We start from the raw sequence: 23,631 nt of genomic DNA on the forward strand, positions 1-23,631 counted from the left end.
GTGCTTTGGCACTCAAGGTGTCCTTGGGCATCACCATTTACCTGAGTGCCCATGGGAAGGCCAGCTGTGTCTCAGGGGTTACTGTAGATAGAATGACTCAGGCGTGGGACACACTGCAGTGGGGGGACGGGGTAGCCCCTAGGATGAAACCAGTCTCATTGCACAAGGAGCAGGTTTCCCAAAAAGTAAATAGGGGACGCTGGGCACTGTGAGTAGGGGGAGACCTAAAGGTGGGCATGGAGGTGACTTCATGCTAGGGCAGGTGGCATTGAGAAAGGCTGACCCTATGGAGGAGTAACCTCTTGGGTGCTCCCTCTCCCAGACCCTGGCACTACCCGCAACCCATGAGCAATGGAGCCAGGACCTGCCCACAAGTTTCCAAAGGGCCTACAAAATCCTCAAGACTTGAGAAAAGAAATGTGCTGAATCCACAACACTAAACTGTATAAATATTCTATTAAATGGCTGTAGAAATCTAACTACATGCCTTGACTCCACACCAGGCCAGCTCAGTGAGTTATACTACAGTCTGTGTGACGTGGGAAACTGGGGCAATTTAATGCACTGGACAGGCTGTGGGGTGTGGGCTGCAGGAGTCACGGTGCTCTGGGCCCGGATCCCAAATCACCCACACATGGGACAGGGCAGGTCAGGGACGTGTGGCTTGCCCAGCCGGACATTTCAAGTGGCCTATGACTTCCCAGGGGGGCTTGTACCAGTGCAGGTGGTGGTCCCAGGAGGGTAGGAGCAGTGGGGAGGGCACAGTCCATTAAATAAGCCATGACAAAGGGACTACTCAGAAAACACATAAACTAGGACTTCACGTGCCCATGGTTATGCAGTAGAGACACAGGGGTGTCAGACAGTAGTGCGCCGCAGTTCCAAACATTAAAGGGCTCGTGGCATTTGGCTTCGTGCTGCACCTGCCGTCTTCTCTGCTTGGCACATGGTTCCCCAACTTCTCCCAGCCTTGCTCCTCCCCATCCTGCCAGGCCCCGACCATCATGTCTCTTTGCACCCTTGACTCTTCTTTCAAAGTATTTTCACAGTTTATAACTGGTCCTCTTCCTCTCTATTCCACAGGCAAAGCCACGTTCATTTGTTTAGGGCCGTGTTCCCAGCACTCGGCCAGGCACTTACAGGGTCTCCATGGATATTTGTTGAATGAAGGATCTTTAATATCAAATAACAGGAAACAGCCAGCTGCATGTTACTCTGTAGCCAAAACCACCAACCAACTCACGTCTGCTACATACGTGGTGAGAGACCATGTGATGTAAGTGGAACCCACCCTGGGCACAGTTCACTGAGTGTGACATTACCAAACGGCCACAGGCGGGACATTTCCCAAGAAGTTTCCTTTCTACATGGGAAGCAGCCACGTGTAGAGGTTGATAGGCACACAAGCTCGAAAATCAAAATGTCAGGGTTCATTGTGCACAAAGGTTCATAGCAGCGTGATTTGTTCATGGCTGAAACATGGAAACAAACCAATTGTCCATCAGCTAATGAATGGATATACGAATGTGGTGAATCCGGACATGGAATGCAATTCAGGCATGAAAAGGAATGAAATACTGACTCATGCTACAAACAAACTTCGACACTAAGTAAAAGAAGCCAGTCATAAAGGCTATGTATTGTGTGATTCTGTTTCTATAAAATGCCCAGAACAAGCAAACCCATAGAAACGGAAAGGGAATTTGTGCCCAGGGCTAGTAGAATGGGGAGAAAAATGGAGTGAGTGCCAGTGGGCACGGGGCTTCTGTCTGGGGTGAGGAAAATGATCTGGAATTAGGTAGTGGTGATGGTTGCTCACTTCTGTGAATATACTAAAAACCACGGAACTGTACATTTTAAAACATAAATTTTGTAGTATGTGAATTATGTCTCAATTTTTAAAAAAGAATGTCTGGGTTTGAATCCTGGCTTCCCCCTTCCTAGAGCCATGCCCTTAGGTGAGTCATTCAACCTCTCTGTGCCTCAGTTTCATCATCTGGAAAGTAGGCCCATAGGTACTGCTGGCGTCTTGGTACGGCGGGTAGCACGTTCACAGAGGTAAGCATCCAATATGTGTTAGGTTCCATTGCATGTAATGTGTAAACTCTCTCTAAGGGGACAGTCCACCCATCTGAAGATGAAATAATTCGTGGGAGGCTTGCATCAAGAAGAGAATGCTGACCTCTGGTCATGTCGTTTTGAGGAGAGCCTGAATGTATGGTTACTGTTACTAACATTGTGCAAATTGGAAATGACTGTGCTAGAAAATGCATATCACCCACCCAATCATGGCTGTTCCTGACTGACGGCCACACGCCAGGCATCTGCACGCATTCTCATATTTCATCGTGCAGTGTTGTATTTAACCTGCTCTGTGTGGTGGGATATTTTATCCCCATGTCACCTATGAAGAATCTCAGGTTCTCACTCAAGGTAATGTGAGCCTGTTGAACCACCTCGTAAAGCACCCTAGTGTTGAAACCAGTACTCCGGGTACAAGCTCCTGTCTTGACAAATAATTACTGAAACCTTCCCAGTGTCAGTCAGGCAGTGGGATGCCCCTTCCCCTTTCACCTCCCCGGGGCAGGGTTCATGCCGAGGAAGTGACGCAAAGGAAAGACAAGATTGGGAAAGGAGCTACAAAAAAGGAATGGAGGGGGAAGGAAAAATAGCCTGGGAGCTGGAGAGAGGAGAGCTGAGAGATGCATAAAATAAGGCCAGGGACCCCAGGCAAGACAGGATCAGGGGGACCTTGATGTCTGGTTGAGGGGTGGCAGGCCACAGTCCCCACCCGGACATCTGGAGTAGGCCAAAGTGCACTATGCAAGGATTATTCACCAAGGTATGGTTTTCGAAAGGATCTGCACGTGTTTTTTCAAGAAATATATGAGTATTTGTTTTACACTTGGGCCAGTGGTTATCTACATAACATGCTTACTAGTTTGAAAGGGGATATTGAATTTCATTGCTTATTAATCTGAATTCCTTGGATTATTTCTGAACTTAAATGTGTTTTCAAAGTTTTATTGGCCTTGTTTCGTATTTACTTTATGTATTGCCTGACTGTGTTATTTCCCTAATGAGGAGTGTATTTTTTAAGCTACAAATCAGGGCTTTGTTTTTTAATGAGCTGTGATGTCTCTTCTTTTTTCAGCGATTTATGGAGGCGAAGTCACGTATTATAAATTAACCGTTTGAAGTGATGAACTCCATGGCATTCAGCACCTCCATGATGTTGCGCCACCACCTCTGTCTGGTTCCACTCATTTCCATCACTGCAAAGTGCACGTTTTCTTCATGGTGTTGAAATGGCTTGATTACTTGCAAAAGAAACTTGATTCTGATCTCTTTAATTTAATTCCTAATAATTATAAGTTGATAATTACATATCATAACACAGAATGTTCTCTGTGGTGACATGTTGGGAATATAATTGAGATACAAATGAGGTCAAACACCAGATAAAGGTTCATGGTGCTAAAAAAGAACATTCGCTACACCCGGTTTTTCAATATCACGAAATACAATTCTTTTTACAAAAACAGGATGGTTACTATCAAGATAGCAAAAATAATATTTTTTCTTCTTACATCAAAGTTTTCTTTGTAATAAGAATAGCTTTAAATAAATAATGAATTATTAAATTAATAAATAACTTTTGCTTATTAATTTCTTAAATTTTCTTGAAATTAAAATGGAAATTTAAAATTTTCTTGAAACAAATGAAAATGGAAACACAACATACCAAAATCTATGGGATAGATTAGCCATCTCAGAGGGCTGCCCTGATCATTTCTGCCTAAGTTGGCCCTCGGAGAAGCCCCTTGGCTGCCCGGCTGGAGGTTCCACCTGACAATGGCGGTAGAAGCCTGGGCTGTGAGGCAGCCCTAAATGTTCTGAATCAGTAGTAAGAAGGAAGTTTATAACAATAAATGCCTACACAAAAAAGTAGAAAACTTTCAAATAAACGACCTAACAATGTACCTCAAGGATCTAGAAAAGCAAGAACAAATCAAACCCAAAATTAGTACAAGGAAAGAAATAATAAAGATCACAGATTAAATTGAGACAAAATAAATAATACAAAACATCAAGCAATAAAAAGTTGGTATTTTTAGAAAGATAAACAAAATTGCCAAACCTTTAGCCAGAAAAAAGATCCAAATAAATAAAATGAGTAATGAAAGAGGAAACATAACCACTGATGCCAGAGAAATACAAAGGATCATTAGAGACCATTATGAACAACTATACCTCCAACAAATTGGAAAACCTAGAAGAAATGGATAAATTCCTGCATACTTACAACCAATCAAGATTGACCCATGAAGAAATACAAAACCTAAACAGACCAATAACAAATAATGAGATCAAAGCAGTAATAAAATGTTTCCCATCCAGCAAAAGCCTAGGACCTGATGAGTCACTGCTCAATTCTACCAAAATTTAAAAAAAAAAAAAACCACTAATTCTTCCAAAATCATCCCACGAGGCCAGCATTACCCTGATACCAAAACGAGGCAAGGACACAACCAAAAAAAGAAAACTGTAGGCCAATATCATTGAGTAACATAGATGAAAAACTCCTCAACAAAATACTAGCAAACCAAACCTAAAAGCACATTGAAATGATCATTCACCACAATCAAGTGGGATTAATCAAAGGGATGCAATGGTGATTCAACACACACGAATCAATAAACTTGAGACATCACACTAAAATTATCAAGGGAAAAAAATCCTATGATCGTCTCACAGACACTGAAGAAGGAATTCAACAAAGTTCAACATGATTTTATGATAAAACTATCAACAAATTGGCTGTGGAAGGAAGATACCTCAATAGAGGCCATATATGACAAATCCACAACTAACATCATACTGAACTGGGTAAAATTGAAAGCCTTCCTCTAAGATCTGGAAAAGACAAGGATGCCTTCTTTTATCACTTTTATTCAATATAGTCCTGGGAGTCCTAGCCAGAGCAATTAGGCCACAGAAGGAGATAAAGGGCATGCAGATTGGAAAGGAATAAGTCAAATTAGCCTTGTCTACAGACAACGTGATCTTATATTTAGAAAAACCTAAAGACTCCACCAAACAAACTGTTATAACTGACAAACGAATTCAGGAAAGTTGCAGAATATGAAATCAACATACAAAAATCAGTAGCATTTATATATGTCAACAGCTAACAAACTAAAAAAAAAATCAAGAAAACACTACCATTTACAAAACCTACAAAAAATATAAAGTATCTAAGAATAAATTTAATCAGAGAAGTGAAAGATCTCTACATGGAAAACTATAAAACACTGAAAAAAGAAATTGAATGCAAAAAAAATTGGAAAAATAGCTCTTGCTCATGCATTGGAAGAATTAATGTTATTAAAATGTCAATGCTACCCAAAGAGAGGTACAAGTCCAATGCAATCCCTATCAAAATACCAGTGGCATTCTTCACAGAAATAGAAAATAAATCCTAAAATTTGAATGAAACCAGGAAAGACCCAAAATAACCAAAGCAATCCTGAGCAAAAAGAATAAAACTAGAGACATCATACTACCTACCTTCAAACTATAGTACAAATCCATAGTTTCCAAAACAGCACAGTACTGGCATAAAACCAGACACACAGAACAATGGGGCAGAATAGGAAACGCTGAAAGAAATTTACATCTTTACATTGAACTCATTTTTAACAAAGGTGCCACAAACATATATTGGGGAATGGACAGTCTCTTCAACAAACGCTGCTGAGAAAACTGGATAACTACATGCAGAAAATTAAGCTACAACTCTATCTCTCACTAAAATACAAAAATTAAATCTCCGTGGTTTCAAGGTTTAAAATCTGAGACCTGAAACTATGAAACTACTAGAAGAAAACGTTGGGGAAATGATTTAGGTCATTAGTCTGGAAAAAGACTTTTTGGATAAAACTTCAAATGCACAGGCAACAAAAGCAAAACTGGACAAACATGAATGGATCAAGCTAAAAAGCTTCTGTACAGCAAAGGAAACGGTCAACAAAGTGAAGAGACAACCTACAGAATGGGAGAAAATATTTGCAAACTACACATCCAACAAGGGATTAATACCCAGAATATATAAGAAACTCAAACAACTCAATAGCAAAAAAAATCAAATAATCTAACAATGGGCCAAAGACTTGGACATAGTTTGGATGTTTGTCCCCTTCAAAACTCATGTTGAAATTTGATCCCCAATGTTGGAAGTGAGAGGTGCTTGAGTCATGGGGACGGATCCCTCATGAATAACTTGGTGCCCTCCCTGAGGTAATGAGTGAGTTCTCACTCTATTAGTTCACGAGAGCTGGTTATTTAAAAGAGCCTGGCACCACCTCCTCTCTGTATTGGTCCTTCTCTCACCAGGTGACATGCCTGCTCCCCCTTCACCTTCTGCCTTGACTGGAAGCTCCCTGACGCCTTCGCCAGAAGCAGATGCCGCATCATGCCTCTTGTACAGCCTGTAGGAACACTAATGCAGTGATGAGGCAGAAAAGGAAAGTCAAGAGAGCCTGAGTGCAGCCATTTTGACTGATAAGATTCTAACCACCGCAAACGAGGAAGTCACCGGCACATCACAGGCCTGAACTGCCGAGGGTGGATGAATTCCTAAACTGGATGCATCACAAACTGTGTTTACCTTTATGGGACAGCAGTTTATGGTTAACCTTTATGGCCTGACCTCAAGACAAGGCTGGTCACATATGGGGTTTATGAACATTTAAAAACATTATCATTAGAGCAGGTAAAATCCCCACTCAGTTAGGCCAAGGCAGGAGGATTGCTTGAGGTCAGGAGTTTGAGACCAGCCTCAGCAAGAGTAAGACCCCATCTCTACTTAAAACAGAGAAAAATTAGCAAGGCATGGTGGTGCACACCTGTAGTCCCAGCTACTCAGGAGGCTGAGACAGAAGGGTCACTGGAGCCCAGTAGTTTCAGGTTGTTATGAGCTAGGCTGACACCATGGCACTACAGCCTGACAACAGAGCGAGACTCCGACTAAATAAATAAATAAATAAATAAAATGCTACTATTGCCACCATAAGGTGTCTCACTCCTGCTCGGGAAGACATCCCTACTTTGTGGAGTAGGATCTCTTGTCTCTCTCAATAAACTTCCTGTGCTAGTTGGCTTGCTCTCAAATTGTTTCCAGCACAGAGCCAAGAACTCCCTTAGTGAGTTCAGGGGTTTTTCCTCCCTTTATTGGGACAGCCCCTGCATCACTATCAGCCAAATAAACCTCTTTTCTTTATAAACTACCCAATGTCGGGTATTACTTTATAGCAACACAAAAGAGACTAAGATGGACCTGAATAGGCATTTCTCAAAAGAAGACATACAAATGGACAAGAAGTATATGAAAAATGGTCAATATCACTAATCATCAGGGAAATGCAGATTAAAGTCACAATGAAACACTGGTTCACCCTACCTAAAAAGGCTTTCACCAAAAAGACAAGCAAGGTTGTGGAGAAAGAGGAATGTTCACACACTGTGTGGGAATGTAAATTAGCACAGCCATTATGGAAAACAACATAAAGGTTCCTCAAAAAACTAAAAATAGAGCTACCATATGATCTGGCAATCTCACTACTGAGTATAGGTCCAAAAGAAAGGAAATCAGTGTATTGAAGAGATAGCTGCACTCCCACGTTTACTGCAGCACCATTCGCAATACCCAAGACATAGAATCAAACTAAGTGCCTGTCAGCAGAGGAACGAATAAAAATCCTTCACAGTAAACTGCTAAACCTAAGTGTCCCTGAGTTCTGTGAGCACTCTGGCAAATTAACCAAACTCAAAGAGGGAGTCATGGGAACCCCAACTTGAAGTCAGTCAGTCAGAATTTCTGGAGGCCCAGACTTGTAACTGGTGGGGTTGGGGGCTCAGTCTTGGGCCCTGAGCCCTCAACCTGTGGGATCTGGCACTATCTCCAGGTAAATAGTGTCAGAACTAAATCAGACAGCTGCAGATATCAGCTGCAGAATTGCTTCCTTGGTGTGTGGGGAAAAAACCCACATATTTAGTCACAGAAGTATTCTGTGTTGGTGGTTCTTGTTGAGTGAGAGAATAGAAAAAACACTTTGAGGGTTTCTTCCACACTCGCTGGTAGAAGATATGCACAATGTAATATTATTCAGCCACAAAAAAGAAAGAAAGTCTGTCGTTCCTAGCAGCATGAATGGTGCTGGAAGGCATTATGTTAAATGGAATAAGCAAGGCAAATAGAAAGACAAAGACCACACGAAGCTGAGTCCTATGTGGGAGCCAAGGAACTGTATCTTATGCAGGTAGAGAGTTGATTGGTGGTTATGAGGGGCTAGGAAAATTATGGGTAGGGAACAATGAAGATTTGGACAGATTTGGCTCCCTGGCTGTAGGTTGCTGACCCCTGGCTTTGGGCCCAGGGACAAAGCACGGGATAAAATTGGGAGATCGGGTTATGACCTAGACCTGTCCCCACGGTTAAACCTGTGCCTCTATTTGGACTAGGATGTTTCATGCACTGATCCTGTGACTGTCCCCAGATTGCCCAGCCGAACGTATCTCACACTGGTGCCAAGCATGAACCCTGTCTTCATTCAAAGTCCTCTGTATCACCTCACCCTCAGGTCTCCTAATATGTCCCTGCTACTCTGAGCCCAGCATTCTCTTCCTGCCACCGTTTCTTCAGCGGTCCTCCAGGTAACAGTTGGCTCGAGCAAGGGATGACAGAACCTAGAAGAATAATGTCCAAACACAAAGAAAGAGGGCAATGCGAAAGAAATAAATGCACCAACCTGAGGCAAGTCCTTCTTGTTTTTGCAATTGATGCCTCCAACGAAGACCATGTTGGGCATGACTGGCCTGGGGTAATCAAACACAAAGTCGTATCTCAGCAGCCAGACAGAGCCCTTCTGATACAAGGTGGGTAAGTGCACATCTCTCTTGAGGACATCTGATGCGAGCTCTTCGTACTTTGAATACAGACAATAAAATAGAGCGGGCTCCAACAAATGAACCAGGAAGTTGACCATCCGTTGGGGAAAACTCATCTGGTCTGAAAAGCTTGTGTAGCACCTGGGTATATAAGACACAGGGCTTGGGCTTCTACTGTACACGTGCTCCAGGGAACACGGGAAGCCCCTGAATAAGTACACAGAGGGAAGTCCCAGGTACTCAGCCAGGATCACGCCACAGGGTAAGGCTGGGTCTGTGAAAACAACATCGAACTTGCTCTCCTTGAGGATATTCAGGGTGGCATGGTCCTTCAGGAGGCTCTGGCAGTTGATGAACCACATGTCAATGACAAACATGACATTCCTGTACTCCACCAGAGGAGTCATCACGTATGATCTCTCAGCAAACACACTGTTTCCGAAGGAACGGAAACGGTTCTTCAGCTCCTCTTCGTCATATGGCACTGGAAAGATTCTCCTCGAATAGTATTTGGATTCTTTCAAAAGCAAATTGACTTCTGGTGCCAGCACCACAATCTCATGGCCCCTGGCACTGAGTCTCTCGGCTACATCCTTTACGCTAAGCCAGTGGCTTCCGTCCAGAGGGACCATCAGCACCTTGTCACCCACAACCACTCTCCAAAGTGCTAAGAAGAAAACTCCCACAGAAACTCTCTGAAATGCAGGACGACGGGGAAGGCAGGCCATTCTGGAAGGAGTTAAAGTGAAAACAGTAGTGTCTGCACACCCAGAGCCATGCAGTTCTCTTTATAGACCTCACCCTTGCTCTGAATCTTGCCCTTTGTTATGAAAAACCTAAATTAAAATTTAACCAGCCTTAACCACACAGCTAAAGTAGACCAACCCTGCTCCTTATCAGCTTTCTCCTGAGCTTCTCGCTTTTTCTCTTCATCTCCACCAATCTGCCTCTCCCACTCTAAAGAGTCATAGCAACACTTTGAGGACAATTTAGAGAGACCCCTGGGCCCCGCCACCCCGCCAGCCCTCTCTTCTGAACTTTCTGGATTCCTCGTCATCGGTAATATCCATGACATGTTGGGATTTTCTTCCACACTGACCAATTCCCTGACACCAACTGGCTGTCCTAGAAATCAATTCAATTCTGTCAGTAACCAGAGTTAGCCCAGACCCCACAGGGTCAGGATCCAGTCCCACCCAAGACTGCCCCCACCTCAGACACCAATGGCAAGTAGCAGGTCCCAAAGTTACACCCACTTCTGTCTCACTTGGCTGCAAATCAAAGGGTCCCACATCTCCCTCTAGGGTTTATCCGTTGCTGGAATGGCTCACGGAACCAAAGAAAACAGTTTATTTGCTAGGTTACCGGTTTATTACAAGGGCTATTACAAAGGATACACATGACCAGCCAGATGGAGAAGCACAGATCACAAGACATGGGGACAGGAGGATGGAGCTCCCATGCCCTCTCCTGGACACCACTCTCCACGCCTTTAGAAACCGGGGAACTCTACAAATTCCATGTAAAGGAAAATGAACATCTCGGGAACAACCCCACAACTCCTTATGGAAAGGGAAAGTCAAGCCTGCAGGCCGAGTCATGCAAGAAGACCCCCCTCTGAATGAATAGCTGTCACCAACATTATGCAACAGCCAGATCCCATCAGCAAGAGAAGAGGGCTCAGGCACCCAGGGAGAACTGCCTCCACAGATAATCAGAAGGAAATTCCTCGCTGGCTTCCCAGAAACAAGGACATGCCAATCACAGCTTTAGGTCTACAGTCTAACTCTAGGTCCTAAAACTAAAGCTTATTCAATCCCACACTGATAATGTTCATTTCAAGCTAATCTTCCAAGGCGCAGAACAGAGACTAGGTAAGATCAGAGGCTCTTCCACCTACCCAGGGATATCTGCATAATTGATTCTTCCTTTACTCCCTTTTTCTCTTTGAATATTCACCCTGTCTTTTATAAAATGTAGATTTCCTTGGCCTGAGGAGACATAGCCATTTGCCTCACTGCCCCACCCCCCTTTTGTTTCTGTATTCCTCTCCCCTTAAATACTGCCTGCCCAAATCCCTCTTAGAAACAAGACAGTTACAAATGCGTCCGCAGCTTGTGATTTTCCTGGGTGCATCCTCAAACTTTGGCTTAATAAACCTCCATTGATTGAGACCTTTGCCTCAGTCACTTATTTTTGATTGTCACCTGTCGCTTTGGGTTTTTTTTTTTTTTTTTTTTTTTTTTTTTGAGACAGAGTCTCACTCTGTTGCCCAGGCTAGAGTGAGTGCCGTGGCGTCAGCCTAGCTCACAGCAACCTCAAACTCCTGAGCTCAAGGGATCCTCCTGTCTCAGCCTCCCGAGTAGCTGGGACTACAGGCATGCACCACCATGCCTGGCTAATTTTTTCTATATATATTTTTAGCTGTCCATATAATTTCTTTCTATTTTTAGTAGAGATGGGGTCTCGCTCTTGCTCAGGCTGGTCTCGAACTCCTGAGCTCAAACGATCCGCCCACCTCAGCCTCCCAGAGTGCTAGGATTACAGGCGTGAGCCACCGCGCCCGGCCCGCTTTGGGTTTTTATGTAGGCTTTGTTACAGAGTGCTGAGCCTAAAAATTATTGATTTATAGAAATGCCCCATATACTTTTAGAGACAGATATGATTTCAGAAGTCTTGCAAGGCTTTGCTCTGAAGGAAAATGTAAATGTGTTAGTTCGCATATCCATAGCTGCCTCACCTGAGGAGGGCGTCTCAATGGTCAGTTACAGCTGCATTCCAAAGCGAGGCTGCTATCCAGGCCTATGGCTCTCACCTGTTTTGAAAGACAAAGCAGGTCTTGCCTAGAGCCACGGGATACCGGAGCTGATCAATAAAGACAGGCCGCGGGAGATGACAGCTGATCAGATAGAAATGCTGCTGCCCAAGCCGAGCCCAGACGGAACCATGGGGTTAAAGTAAATAGCTTACGAGACAGCTCATGCTTGCTTTCTGAAATCTATGTTCTAATACACAATAACCAGAGCCACGATGTCTCTGTTTTTGCTAAAGTAATAGCCTTATCATAAAACTTAGAAGTTTGCCCTAAGAAGATTTTATAACTCATTGTTCACCTAGATAGAGTTAGTTTAAGGATCTGTAGTAGCCTTTTAGAAGACTTTGACCCTAAACCAAACTACCTATCATTATGTAAATCCCATTGCCCTTGGCAACCGAGAACCTGTATCTGCCCTATAAGTATCTGTGTAAAATTTCAGTCTGGGTTGCATTTCCGCGGGAAGGGATGTAACCTTCTAGGCACCCTGCATTGTCTATCTTCATAAATCTTTACTTTAAAAACTATATCTTTGGCTCTGCGCATTATTTTTATTTCTGTTTCCTACTATTTTTTCATCCTTTGTGACGACCCCTGTCTGAGGGACCTGAACCTTTGTGGGGAGCATAGCTAACTCCCCACAACAGAGTAGGAATGATTTATTACTGATTAACTCAACCTTCAGTCCCTCTGTACTCTCCGCCCTCTAATCACAAGGTTGGTTCTCCTGGCCACCAGTCCCCATCCTCAGGCACTTTTTTCGCCTCCTTCCACCAACTAAGGTGTAATCACTGAATCACACCTGAGCTGAATGACAAGAGATGCTCTGTTCACCTTTATCACTCCCCTCACTTAGGAAATTACAAAGGATTCAGGAGCTCTGCCCAAGCAATGGGAACACAGACTGACATGTATATTTCTTATTATATATTACAATATCAAAACATGTAATCTGATATTTACCTTTAGGAAATTATGATTTGAGAAGTGTAAGTCCAGCCAGCATGTGGTGAGAGCCCCAGAGTAGGAGGCGGAGAGCCTGGCCGCTGCTTCAGAAAGTGGCCACCCATCAGCCAGAGGAGTGGCCCATCACTTAAGTTTCAGGTTTCTCAACTGACACCCAGGGAGGGAGGGTCACGTGGGTCCTACCTACTCAATCACACTGCTGAGGGAGGTCCCAGAGGAGGATGGAAGGGGAAACTAGCCGTCCTTATAAGAAGTGGCTCCTTGAATTACTAGAGCAGACTTGCCCAGAGCTAGTCACGCACACCTGGACTGGCAAGCCAGGCCCTGTCCTAAGCCTCACCTTTGGCACGGAAGGCATGCTGGGGCCTGGGAAAGGACAAGCAGCCTGAGGAACAGGATTGAAGGGGCCACCCCAACCCCAAGCAGGGCTGGCCCCAGGAACACAGCCAGGATGCAAATTCATCATTCAAGGCACGCAAAGATTTGGCTCAATCCAAGCTGGGAGCAGCCTCCCAGGACTCCTTCCCAAGGAGGTTGGCAGCTGGGCTTCCTAATTACAATGATCAGAGTCAGGAAGGTGACAGCACCCTGCTTGGGGTCTATCTAGATGGCAGTAAGACACCAGGAGGTTACAAAGGGAGCACAGTGCAGGCCCACCTTTCTGGGGCAGGTGCACGCTGGGCAGAGTTCCTTCCAAAAACAGGCATCTGGGGAGAGAATGGCTGATGCAAGCAAGCAGAAGTAGGAGGACGAAGAGGTGCTGGACCGCCACTCTGCTGAGGACCGTGCTCTGGGCCCTTCTAAGCAGAGCCTCGCTCTGAAAATCATATGGCTCATTCGTGGGTGCTGTTCTTTTTCCCCGCAGGCCCAGAGGGACATAGGTTGGAGGCAGGAGATGAAGGAAAGGACTAAAGCCTCTGTGCAAACCATCACTAGAATGATCCTTCAAGTTAAGAAGCTGTTAGAAAACATTTCTCTTTTTCCTTGCAAGGTTTGACTGCACTATTTCTAAGAATGAAGTGTGTGTGTGTGTGTGTGTGTGTGTGTGTTTTCCTGGACACTAGGAGGAGGAAACAGGCATGTCTGTTAGTGACAATAAATGATTCCTAAGAAGAGCTGCCCAGGTGGCCCAGGCCTGGGTGGTGCTTTGGGACTCAAGGTGTCCTCGGGCATCACCATTTACCTGAGTGCCCATGGGAAGGCCAGCTGTGTCTCAGGGGTTACTGTAGATAGAATGACTCAGGCATGGGACCCACTGCAGTGGGGGGACGAGGTAGCCCCTAGGATGAAACCAGTCTCATTGCACAAGTAGCAGGTTTCCCAAAAAGTAAATGGGGGACGCTGGGCACTGTGAGTAGGGGGAGACCTAAAGGTGGGCATGGAGGTGACTTCATGCTAGGGCAGGTGGCATTGAGAAAGGCTGACCCTATGGAGGAGTAACCTCTTGGGTGCTCCCTCTCCCAGACCCTGGCACTATCCACAACCCATGAGCAATGGAGCCAGGACGTGCCTACAAGATTCCAAAGGACCTACAAAATCCTCAAGACTTGAAAAAAGAAATGTGCTGAATCCACAACACTAAACTGTATAAATATTCTATTAAATGGCTGTAGAAATCTAACTACATTCCTTGAATCCACAGCAGGCCAGCTCAGTGAGTTTTACTACAGTCTATGTGACGTGGGAAACTGGGGCAATTTAATGCACTGGACAGGCTGTGGGGTGGGGGCTGCAGGAGTCGTGGTGCTCTGGGCCCGGATCCCAAATCACCCACACATGGGACAGGGCAGGTCAGGGACGTGTGGCTTGCCCAAATGGACATTTCAAGTGGCCTATGACTTCCCAGGGGGGCTTGTTCCAGTGCTTGTGGTGGTCCCAGGAGCGCAGGAGCAGTGGGGAGGGCACAGGCCATTGAATAAGCCATGACAAAGGGACTACTCAGAAAACACATAAACTAGGACTTCACGTGCCCATGGTTATGCAGTAGAGACACAGGGGTGTCGGGCAGTAGTGCGCCGCAGTTCCAAACATTAAAGGGCTCGTGGCATTTGGCTTCGTGCCGCACCTGCTGTCTTCTCTGCTTGGCACATGGTTCCCCAACTTCTCCCAGCCTTGCTCCTCCCCATCCTGCCAGGCCCCGACCATCATGTCTCTTTGCACCCTTGACTCTTCTTTCAAAGTATTTTCACAGTTTATAACTGGTCCTCTTCCTCTCTATTCCACAGGCAAAGCCACGTTCATTTGTTTAGGGCCGTGTTCCCAGCACTCGGCCAGGCACTTACAGGTCTCCATGGATATTTGTTGAATGAAGGATCTTTACTATCAAATAACAGGAAACAGCCAGCTGCATGTTACTCTGTAGCCAAAACCACCAAAACCAACTCATGTCTGCTACATACGACATATGGGGTGAGAGACCATGTGATGTAAGTCGAGCCCAGCCTGGGCACAGTTCACTGAGTGTGACATTACCAAACGGCCACAGGCGGGACATTTCCCAAGAAGTTTCCTGTCTACACGGGAAGCAGCCACGTGTAGAAGTTGTTAGGCACACAAGCTCGAAAATCAAAATGTCGGGGTTCATTGTGCACAAAGGTTCATAGCAGCGTGATTTGTTCATGGCTGAAACATGGAAACAAACCAATTGTCCATCAGCTAATGAATGGATAAACGAATGTGGTGAATCCGGACATGGAATACAATTCAGGCATGAAAAGGAATGAAATTCTGACTCATGCTACAAACAAACTTCGACACTAAGTGACAGACACCAGTCATAAAGGCCATGTGTTGTGTGATTCCACTTCTATGAAATGCCCAGAGCAAGCAAACCCATAGAAACGGAAAGGGAATTTATGCCAGGGCTAGGAGAATGGGGAGAAAAGTGGAGTGAGTGCCAGTGGGCACGGGGCTTCTGTCTGGGGTGAGGAAAATGATCTGGAATTAGGTAGTGGTGATGGTTGCTCACTTCTGTGAATATACTAAAAACCACGGAACTGTACATTTTAAAACGTAAATTTTATAGTATGTGAATTATGTCTCAATTTTTAAAAAAGAATGTCTGGGTTTGAATCCTGGCTTCCCCCTTCCTAGAGCCATGCCCTTAGGTGAGTCATTCAACCTCTCTGTGCCTCAGTTTCATCATCTGGAAAGTAGGCCCATAGGTACTGCTGGCGTCTCGGTAAGAGTGGCACCTGTCACTGTGGTAACTATCCAATATCTGTTAGCTTCCATTAAATTTAATGTATAAGCTCTCTCTAAGGGGACAGTCCACCCATCTGAAGATGAAATAATTCGCGGGAGGCTTGCATCAAGAAGAGAATGCTGACATCTGGTCATGTCGTTTTGAAGAGAGCCTGAATGTATGGTTACTGTTACTAACATTGTGCAAATTGGAAATGACTGTGCTAGAAAATGCATATCACCCACCCAATCATGGCTGTTGCTGACTGACGGCCACACGCCAGGCATCTGCACGCCTTCTCATATTTCATCGTGCAGTGTTGTATTTAACCTGCTCTGTGTGGTGGGATATTTTATCCCCATGTCACCTATGAAGAATCTCAGGTTCTCACTCAAGGTAATGTGAGCCTGTTGAACCACCTCGTAAAGCACCCTAGTGTTGAAACCAGTACTCCGGGTACAAGCTCCTGTCTTGACAAATAATTACTGAAACCTTCCCAGTGTCAGTCAGGCAGTGGGATGCCCCTTCCCCTTTCACCTCTCCGGGGCAGGCTTCATGCCGAGGAAGTGACACAAAGGAAAGACAAGACCAGGGAAGGAGGTAGAAAAAAGGAATGTAGTGGGGAGGAAAAATAGCCTGGGAGCTGGAGAGAGGAGAGCTGAGAGATGCATAAAATAAGGCCAGTGACCCCAGGCAAGACAGGATCAGGGGGACCTCGATGGTTGGTTGGCGGGTGGCAGGCCACAGACACCACACAGACATTTGGAGTGTGTCAAAGAGGTGGTGTGTGGTGTTTGCCATCGTGTTCTTAGGGTAGGGTGAGGAGGGAAAGTGGCACAGGGAAGCAGCAGTGATCCACACATGACCTCTGATGCCAGGGAGCTCGGAGAGCTGCAGAGCGCGTAGGTGCTAAGGCACATGGTGGCTCCAGCTGGGCTCGCCTGTCAGAAAGTTCCACAGCAAAGCGGAAACAAGGATGGTTCAGGGAGGCAAAGTTTACAGCAAGCAGGTATGTACAGTTGTGCCTCTCTGTGAGCCCACGTGGGTTCTCTTTTTATTCTATTCCGAGTGTCCTTTGATGTACAAACGTTTTTCACTTTGAAGAAGTCAAATTTATCAATTTTTTTTTTTTTGCTTTTGTTTTTTGTGCTTTTTGCTGTCATATCCCAGAAACCACTGACACATCCAAGGTCATGGAGATCTGTCCCAGTATTTTCTTCTAAGAGTTTTACAGTTTTAGCTTTTCTATGTAGGGTCTTTGATCCATTTCAGGTGAACTTTTGTGCATGGATGGGGTAAGGGTCCACCTTCATTCTCTTGCCTGTGGATATGCAGTTGTCCCGGCACTACGTGTAGAGGACACTGTTCTTTCCCATTTGCGTGGTCTTGGTGCCCTCCTAAAAAATCAATTGCCCAAGGATGTATGGGTTTATTTCTGGATTCTCAATTTTATTTCACTGATTTGAGTGCAAAAGACATTTTTTTCCCACACAAGGAGAGGAAATTTAATTGTGGACTTGGAAATTAGATAATATTGAAGAATTAGGGATTGTGTTAAGTGTGATAAGGATATTATGGCTATGTAACAAATTGTCCTTATTTTTTATATTTAGCGAAGTATTTAGGGATGAAATGACATGTCAACAATTTACTTTAAAAGATGACAGCCAAAAATGTTCTTAAAAGGGAAAGAAAATACAGGATGGATGAATCAATACAGCTAAATATTGAAAATTAGGTAACCTAAGGGGGGACCTATGGGTGCCATCGAACGTGCTCTCTCCCTCACAGATGTTTGAAAACTGTGATAATAAAAAGTTGAAAGACATAATCTTGATGGGAGGACTTGGACTCACCCACTAACAGCTGAATTTGAATCTAAATTGGAACCAGAATCTGAGAGAGGTGAGGGAGGCACAGATGTGTCAGTGCTGTGTTGCCACGTCCCACCCCAGGTCTCCCACAGCTGCCCTGGATTATGTGCCCTGAACCCGAATTCTTTCCATCCAGACCCAGTCATCAGTTCTCCTGGAACTCAGCAAATACTGAAAAAGACTGGAACGTGAAACCTGTCTTAACGTTCTTTGGAGTGATGGCCTGCCATCCTGGTCAAAGGATTATATCCAATTACATCTCTGGATATAATCCCCTGGGCAGCTCGGTGGCATTTTGTTACCAAGTAGGGCCTGCCACACCACACACAAACACATGCATGTGCATACACTCAAACACACGTGCAGAGGCACACATACACACACACACACTATGACTCGGTCACAATGACTCTATTACTCTATGGTCAAGCATGTCCCCTCCTCGTCACACACACAGGTTCAGACTCTGACTCCTGCTCTCCAGCAGGCGCAACGCACTGCAGGCTCCTCCCAGACACGGCCTGCCCATCCGAAACAAGCAGGGACGGCTGCACAGCCCCGTAGGTCTTTCCGCAACAACTGACCTTTGTAGTTGTGCTGTCTTCAAGGCTCTCTGTCAAAGAGCCCTCCTTGAGCTCTCAGTTCCTCTGTCAGATCTCAGCTTGCTTTAGAATTATAATTATACATACATGCCTTCATATACAACCATCCGCATGTATGAGAGCTTGTATACTTACATGTCCCTTAAGAGGTGTATACAATCATTTATTTTATCGATTTTTATAGGTATATGTAGCCAAACGTATATGAAACCATGTCTTGTTCCTTATGTTTTACATTTTATAGACACAGCTATATGATAGGGAATATAAAATTATGATATTATATACAGCTTTCTCTATCTCTAAATCACTCTGGGTGACCCAGGAAGTTGCAGGACCCCACCCTTGGCTAGAGGGCAGGGTGCAGGCAGAGCCTGGGTGGTGCTCCCTGCTGTGGCTGATGGAAGGGAAAGGTGGGAGGAGCCCTTTGCCAGGCTGAGCTTCCTAAGGGTCCTGTAACCTGCATCTTCCTGCCTGCTCTCCCCAAGAAAGTCCTGCCTAATTGTGCAAGGCCTGAAACTTTGGTCTGCCCGCTTTGCAGAGCACTATTTCACTTCCAGTGAGTTGGCTCCAAGTCACTCACCAGACATCTGCCGATACGTGAGAGAATGTGACTCTGCTACAAAGTCTACTGAGCTTCGGAAGAAGCCAGAACAGTAGGTAAAGATATGGAATAAAATAACACAAACCAAAGCTGTATTTTAATCATCAATAGTCAGTTAAGAATAGAAATGGAAAAATTGTCTTCTGAGCAATAGTTTCAAAAATAATAAATGCCTAGCATAAAGTCTATTAAATAAGAAAGATAAAATGCTTATATGAAATGCAAAATTTTACAGATGGACATAAAACAAGATCTGGAAAAATAAACACGGATATATATTTCTGCATAGGAAGCCTTAATAACAAAAGGTTACCAGTCTTTCTCAATTAATAAAAATATTTAATGTAATAATAACACAGCCCTAATGGTTTGTTTTTAGTTTTTGAAACTAGACAAAAGCATTTGTAAATTTATGAAGCAGAATAAATTATGGGGATCACCAAGAACATTTGGAAAAATAATATTTAGTATGTGGCTTGCCCTGCCAGATGGGAAAACTTACTACAAAACCAGTCTAATGAAAATACGGGTGCTGGTGCATAAGTAGACAAATCAGCAGGACAAATCTGAGAGCTCAGAAGCCCTTGCAAATCCATACATTGATAGAAATGTAAAATATGATAAACATGCATTTCAATTCAATGGCTAGAGAATGAATTTTTGATTAAATGGCATTGGGACAATGGAGTACCCATTGAGAAGAGAAAAAGGTCTTCACTTTGCATAGAATGAAGTGCTCATTGTATAAACGAATAATACTATCACCATTAGAGGAATCGAAAACATTAAAACATAATATGGAGAAAACGTTTATATATTTCCGACTTGAAAAGACCTAAGCAAGTTGAAATCCAGAAACCATAAAAGAAACAGTTAACCAAAGTGACTACCCAGCCGTGAAAACCCTGTATGACAAAAGATGAAGAAAAGCCAAGGAAACAATATATGCGACACATATAAAAAGCGATGGATTAACATCCCTAACACTCAAGAGCCTTGTAACAATGAGTTATAAAAAGACAAATAGCTATATAAAAATGAATAAAGAATGTCAAGATGTATTTTACAAAAGAGGAAATGCAAATGGCCGATATATCTATGAAAATAACAAGTGAAAACTGAAGCAGCTACACACGATTCTACGACTTACCAGCAAGTAAAAAGTGCAAAGTAAAGAACAACATGTACAGCCTGATGTTATTAACAGATTGTATCTTAATAATATGGATGTGATAATTCACATTAGCCATATGGAGTTATAGAAAATAATTTCAAAAATTGAAAACAATGCATACAGAACTGCTAAGAGCATTTTCCTGTAGGGAGTAGCACAGAACTAGCAAAAGAGGGAATATTCTTGTCTTACTGTGTTTTTTATTACTTTTCGAAAAACACTTAAAAATTGCAGCCTGAGCTGCGCAGTGGCCCATGTCTGTAGTGCCACCACTTTTGAGGCCAAGGTGCCCAGGAGTTTGAGACCAGCCTGAGCAACAGAGCCTGACCCGTGTCTACAGAATATTTTAAAAAGATTAGCTGGGCTTAGTGACACAGGCCTGTAGTGCTGTTGATTTGGGAGGCTCAGGCAGGAGGATTGCTTAAGCCCAGCGGTTTGAGGTTGTGGTGAGCTATGATACCACTGCACTCTAGCCTGGGCATAACAATGAGACCCTGTATCAAAGAAAAAAAAAAAACATTCCAGCCTTCAAGTGGGGCAAGGTGGCATAAGACTGTAATCTCAGCTGCACAGAAGCCTGAAGCAAGAGGATCACTGGAGCCCAGGAATTTCAGGCCAGCCTGGGCAACACAGAAAAACCCCATTTCTATTTACAAACAATACAGCCTAAAAATTATGTACAACTATATCAAGGGTACACATATACACATCAACGGGGCAGATTTGTAATATTTACTAACCCACAATTAAGTGACCTGACACAAAATAATTCATTAAAATAGAAAGAATTCCAAATCCAACAGATGCAAATGACAAATCACAGCTAAGGAAGGAATCTTTATTCTTTTTTTAATGTCCAAAGTCAGATAATTCCTCATGAGCTAAAAGAGAGACAACTCACCTCAGGCAACAGCTTTCCCTGCTTGCAGTTGATGCCACCGATGAAGATCATGTTGGGCATCACAGGCCTGGGATAGTCCAGAACAAAGTCTGTTCGCAGCAGCCAGATTGATGTATGGCTGAAGAGGTCATATACTGTGACAGGTGTCTGGAGAATTTCAGAGGCAATTTCTAACCCAGTTTTAAAAAAATAGTGGCAAAACAAATGCTCCTCCAAGTGGACGATATGGTTCCGCACTCTCTCCTTGAAAGTCATGGCATCCGAGAACCCTAAGACAGCTTTGGGAACATAAGATAGAGGAGCCGGGCACTGTGTACCTTCCTCAAGATAACCGCAAAATACTCCCCTGCTGAAGACCACAGAGGGGAGCGAAAAGTACTTGGCAATGATTAAGCCACACAAATCAAAAGGATCCAGAAACACAGCATCAAAAGAACTCTCTTTTAAGTATTCAACTAATTTTTTGTCATTAAACAAACTCCTACAGTGTGAATAAAATAAGTCAAACAAACCCATGGAAGAACTCCATAACAGGGGAAATAAACTTTGTATACGAGTTTTCCAGTGAACATTGCTAAAATCCATGAAATCACGGTCCAAATCCTCCAGGGTGTAAGAAGTTTTATAAGTCTTCACTGTAAAGTTCATGGATTGTCCCAGGTGCCAACTCACGTCTGGAACGACCACAACCAGCTCGTGCCCTTTCTGGATGAGTTTCTCCACCACCGACCGCATGGTAAACCAGTGGCTCCCATCCATGGGCACCACCAGCAGCTTGCCTGCCTGGGCCAGGCCAGGCGTCAGCAGCAGACACACACACAGGGGAAGGAGCCCGGGCAGCGCTGCAGGAGCCATGGCAGAACCGCAGCCTGGAGCAAACCAGCCACTTGGTTCTCAGCTTCTGCAAAGCAGCAGGCGGAAGCAGTGCAGGCACAAAACCTGCACCCGACACAGGGCGTGTACCAACATGTTCATTAAAAAGCCACACACACGGCCAATCATTTACTGATAAGGACCATAATATCTGCTGAGATACACATTTATATGTTCTCCGGATAAGACTAGCTTATTACCTTTGCCTTACAAATAGACCATGCCCAGTACTGCAGTGTGACTTTAGAAACAAAATTATTGAGCGGTCTTTGGACTTTGAACACTGAAAGATAAAAAGGAGAGAACAAAATACAGAAAATTAAAAAGGAGAGAAGATAAGTACAACAATAAATGTTGCGTTTAAGAAATCTGTCCCAAAGAATAATTTGGATCTTATCCTCAAACTACAAGAACACTCTGTCCAGAAAGAAATTGGCATTGCCTGTCCCAAGGACAGACAGCAAGGTCCTTAACATAAGGACGACTGTCAAAACACACACACACACACACACACACACACTCTCACTCACAAATGAAATCTGAGCAGCCATCCCTGCAACTCCACCAGCAAGCACCCAGACTGTGCACTTGTTGTGAAATACCTTTTTATCTTGTATGGAAAATGCAGACTTTTTGTGGATCAAGGATTACTACAAGAAAGACATATCTGTAGTCTCTCTGTGATACCAGAGAAAGCAAAGCCATTGCAGAACAATTTAAAGCAAAAGGAAGGTGAAGGATCTAAAGCTGGAGAATTTAATGCCAGCAAAGATGATTTCATGAAAGAGGTTGGACTCTTAAAATGTCAAGATGACAGGAGAAGCAGCTTTTGCTGGACAAGAGGCACCAGACCAGTTTCCAGATGCCATTAAGAAAATCATCACGGAGAAAGGATATCCCCCTGAATAGATTTTTTTTTTTTTTTTTTGAGACAGAGTCTCGCTCTGTTGCCCAGGCTAGAGTGAGTGCCGTGGCGTCAGCCTAGCTCACAGCAACCTCAAACTCCTGAGCTCAAGGGATCCTCCTGTCTCAGCCTCTCGAGTAGCTGGGACTACAGGCATGCACCACCATGCCCGGCTAATTTTTTCTATATATTTTTAGCTGTCCATATAATTTCTTTCTATTTTTAGTAGAGATGGGGTCTCGCTCTTGCTCAGGCTGGTCTCGAACTCCTGAGCTCAAACGATCCGCCCACCTCGGCCTCCCAGAGTGCTAGGATTACAGGCGTGAGCCACCGCGCCCGGCCTGAATAGATTTTTAATGCAGATGAAAGTACCCTATTCTGAGGGAAGAAAAGCCACAAAGAACATTTATTATTAAGGAAGAGAAGCAAGCACCAGGGTTAAAGGCAGGAAGGAAGAGCCTAACTCTACTGTTTGTGCAAATGCCATTGGGTTTATGATCAAGACTGCCCTTATCTGCAAAGACGCTAACCCCGGAGGAAAAGATAAGTTTTTGGGTTGTACGACAAGAAAGCCTGGACAACAATAACACTTTTTCTGGATGGGTTCCATCGATGCTTTGTCCCTGAAGTCAGAAACAACCCTGCCAGTAAGGGACTATCTGTCAAAGTTCTTTTGATATTGGACAATGCCGCTGGCCACCCACAAGCCCATGAATTGAACATGGAAGGCGTCAAAGTGCTCTATGTGCCCCAAGCACAACGTCTCAAATTCAGCCTCTAGATCG

The 23,631-nt window shown here is 44.2% G+C and overlaps 1 protein-coding gene and 1 pseudogene across 1 annotated transcript in view; both read right to left on the minus strand.

Annotated features, from left to right (window-relative positions):
* Nucleotides 1-21,939, minus strand: part of LOC138382941 (UDP-glucuronosyltransferase 1A1) — a 77,057-nt gene extending 55,118 nt beyond the window's left edge. Inside the window, exon 1 of the mRNA XM_069467851.1 lies at nucleotides 21,070-21,939. Within this exon, the coding sequence (XP_069323952.1) occupies nucleotides 21,070-21,924 (855 nt within the window). The 5' untranslated portion in view covers nucleotides 21,925-21,939. The remainder of the gene's footprint in view (nucleotides 1-21,069) is intronic.
* On the minus strand, nucleotides 8,628-15,239 carry LOC138380717 (UDP-glucuronosyltransferase 1-6 pseudogene; annotated as a pseudogene).
* Nucleotides 21,940-23,631: the final 1,692 nt, after the last annotated feature.

This window comes from Eulemur rufifrons, chromosome 1, assembly GCF_041146395.1.
Source record: "Eulemur rufifrons isolate Redbay chromosome 1, OSU_ERuf_1, whole genome shotgun sequence".
Lineage (NCBI taxonomy): Eukaryota > Metazoa > Chordata > Mammalia > Primates > Lemuridae > Eulemur > Eulemur rufifrons.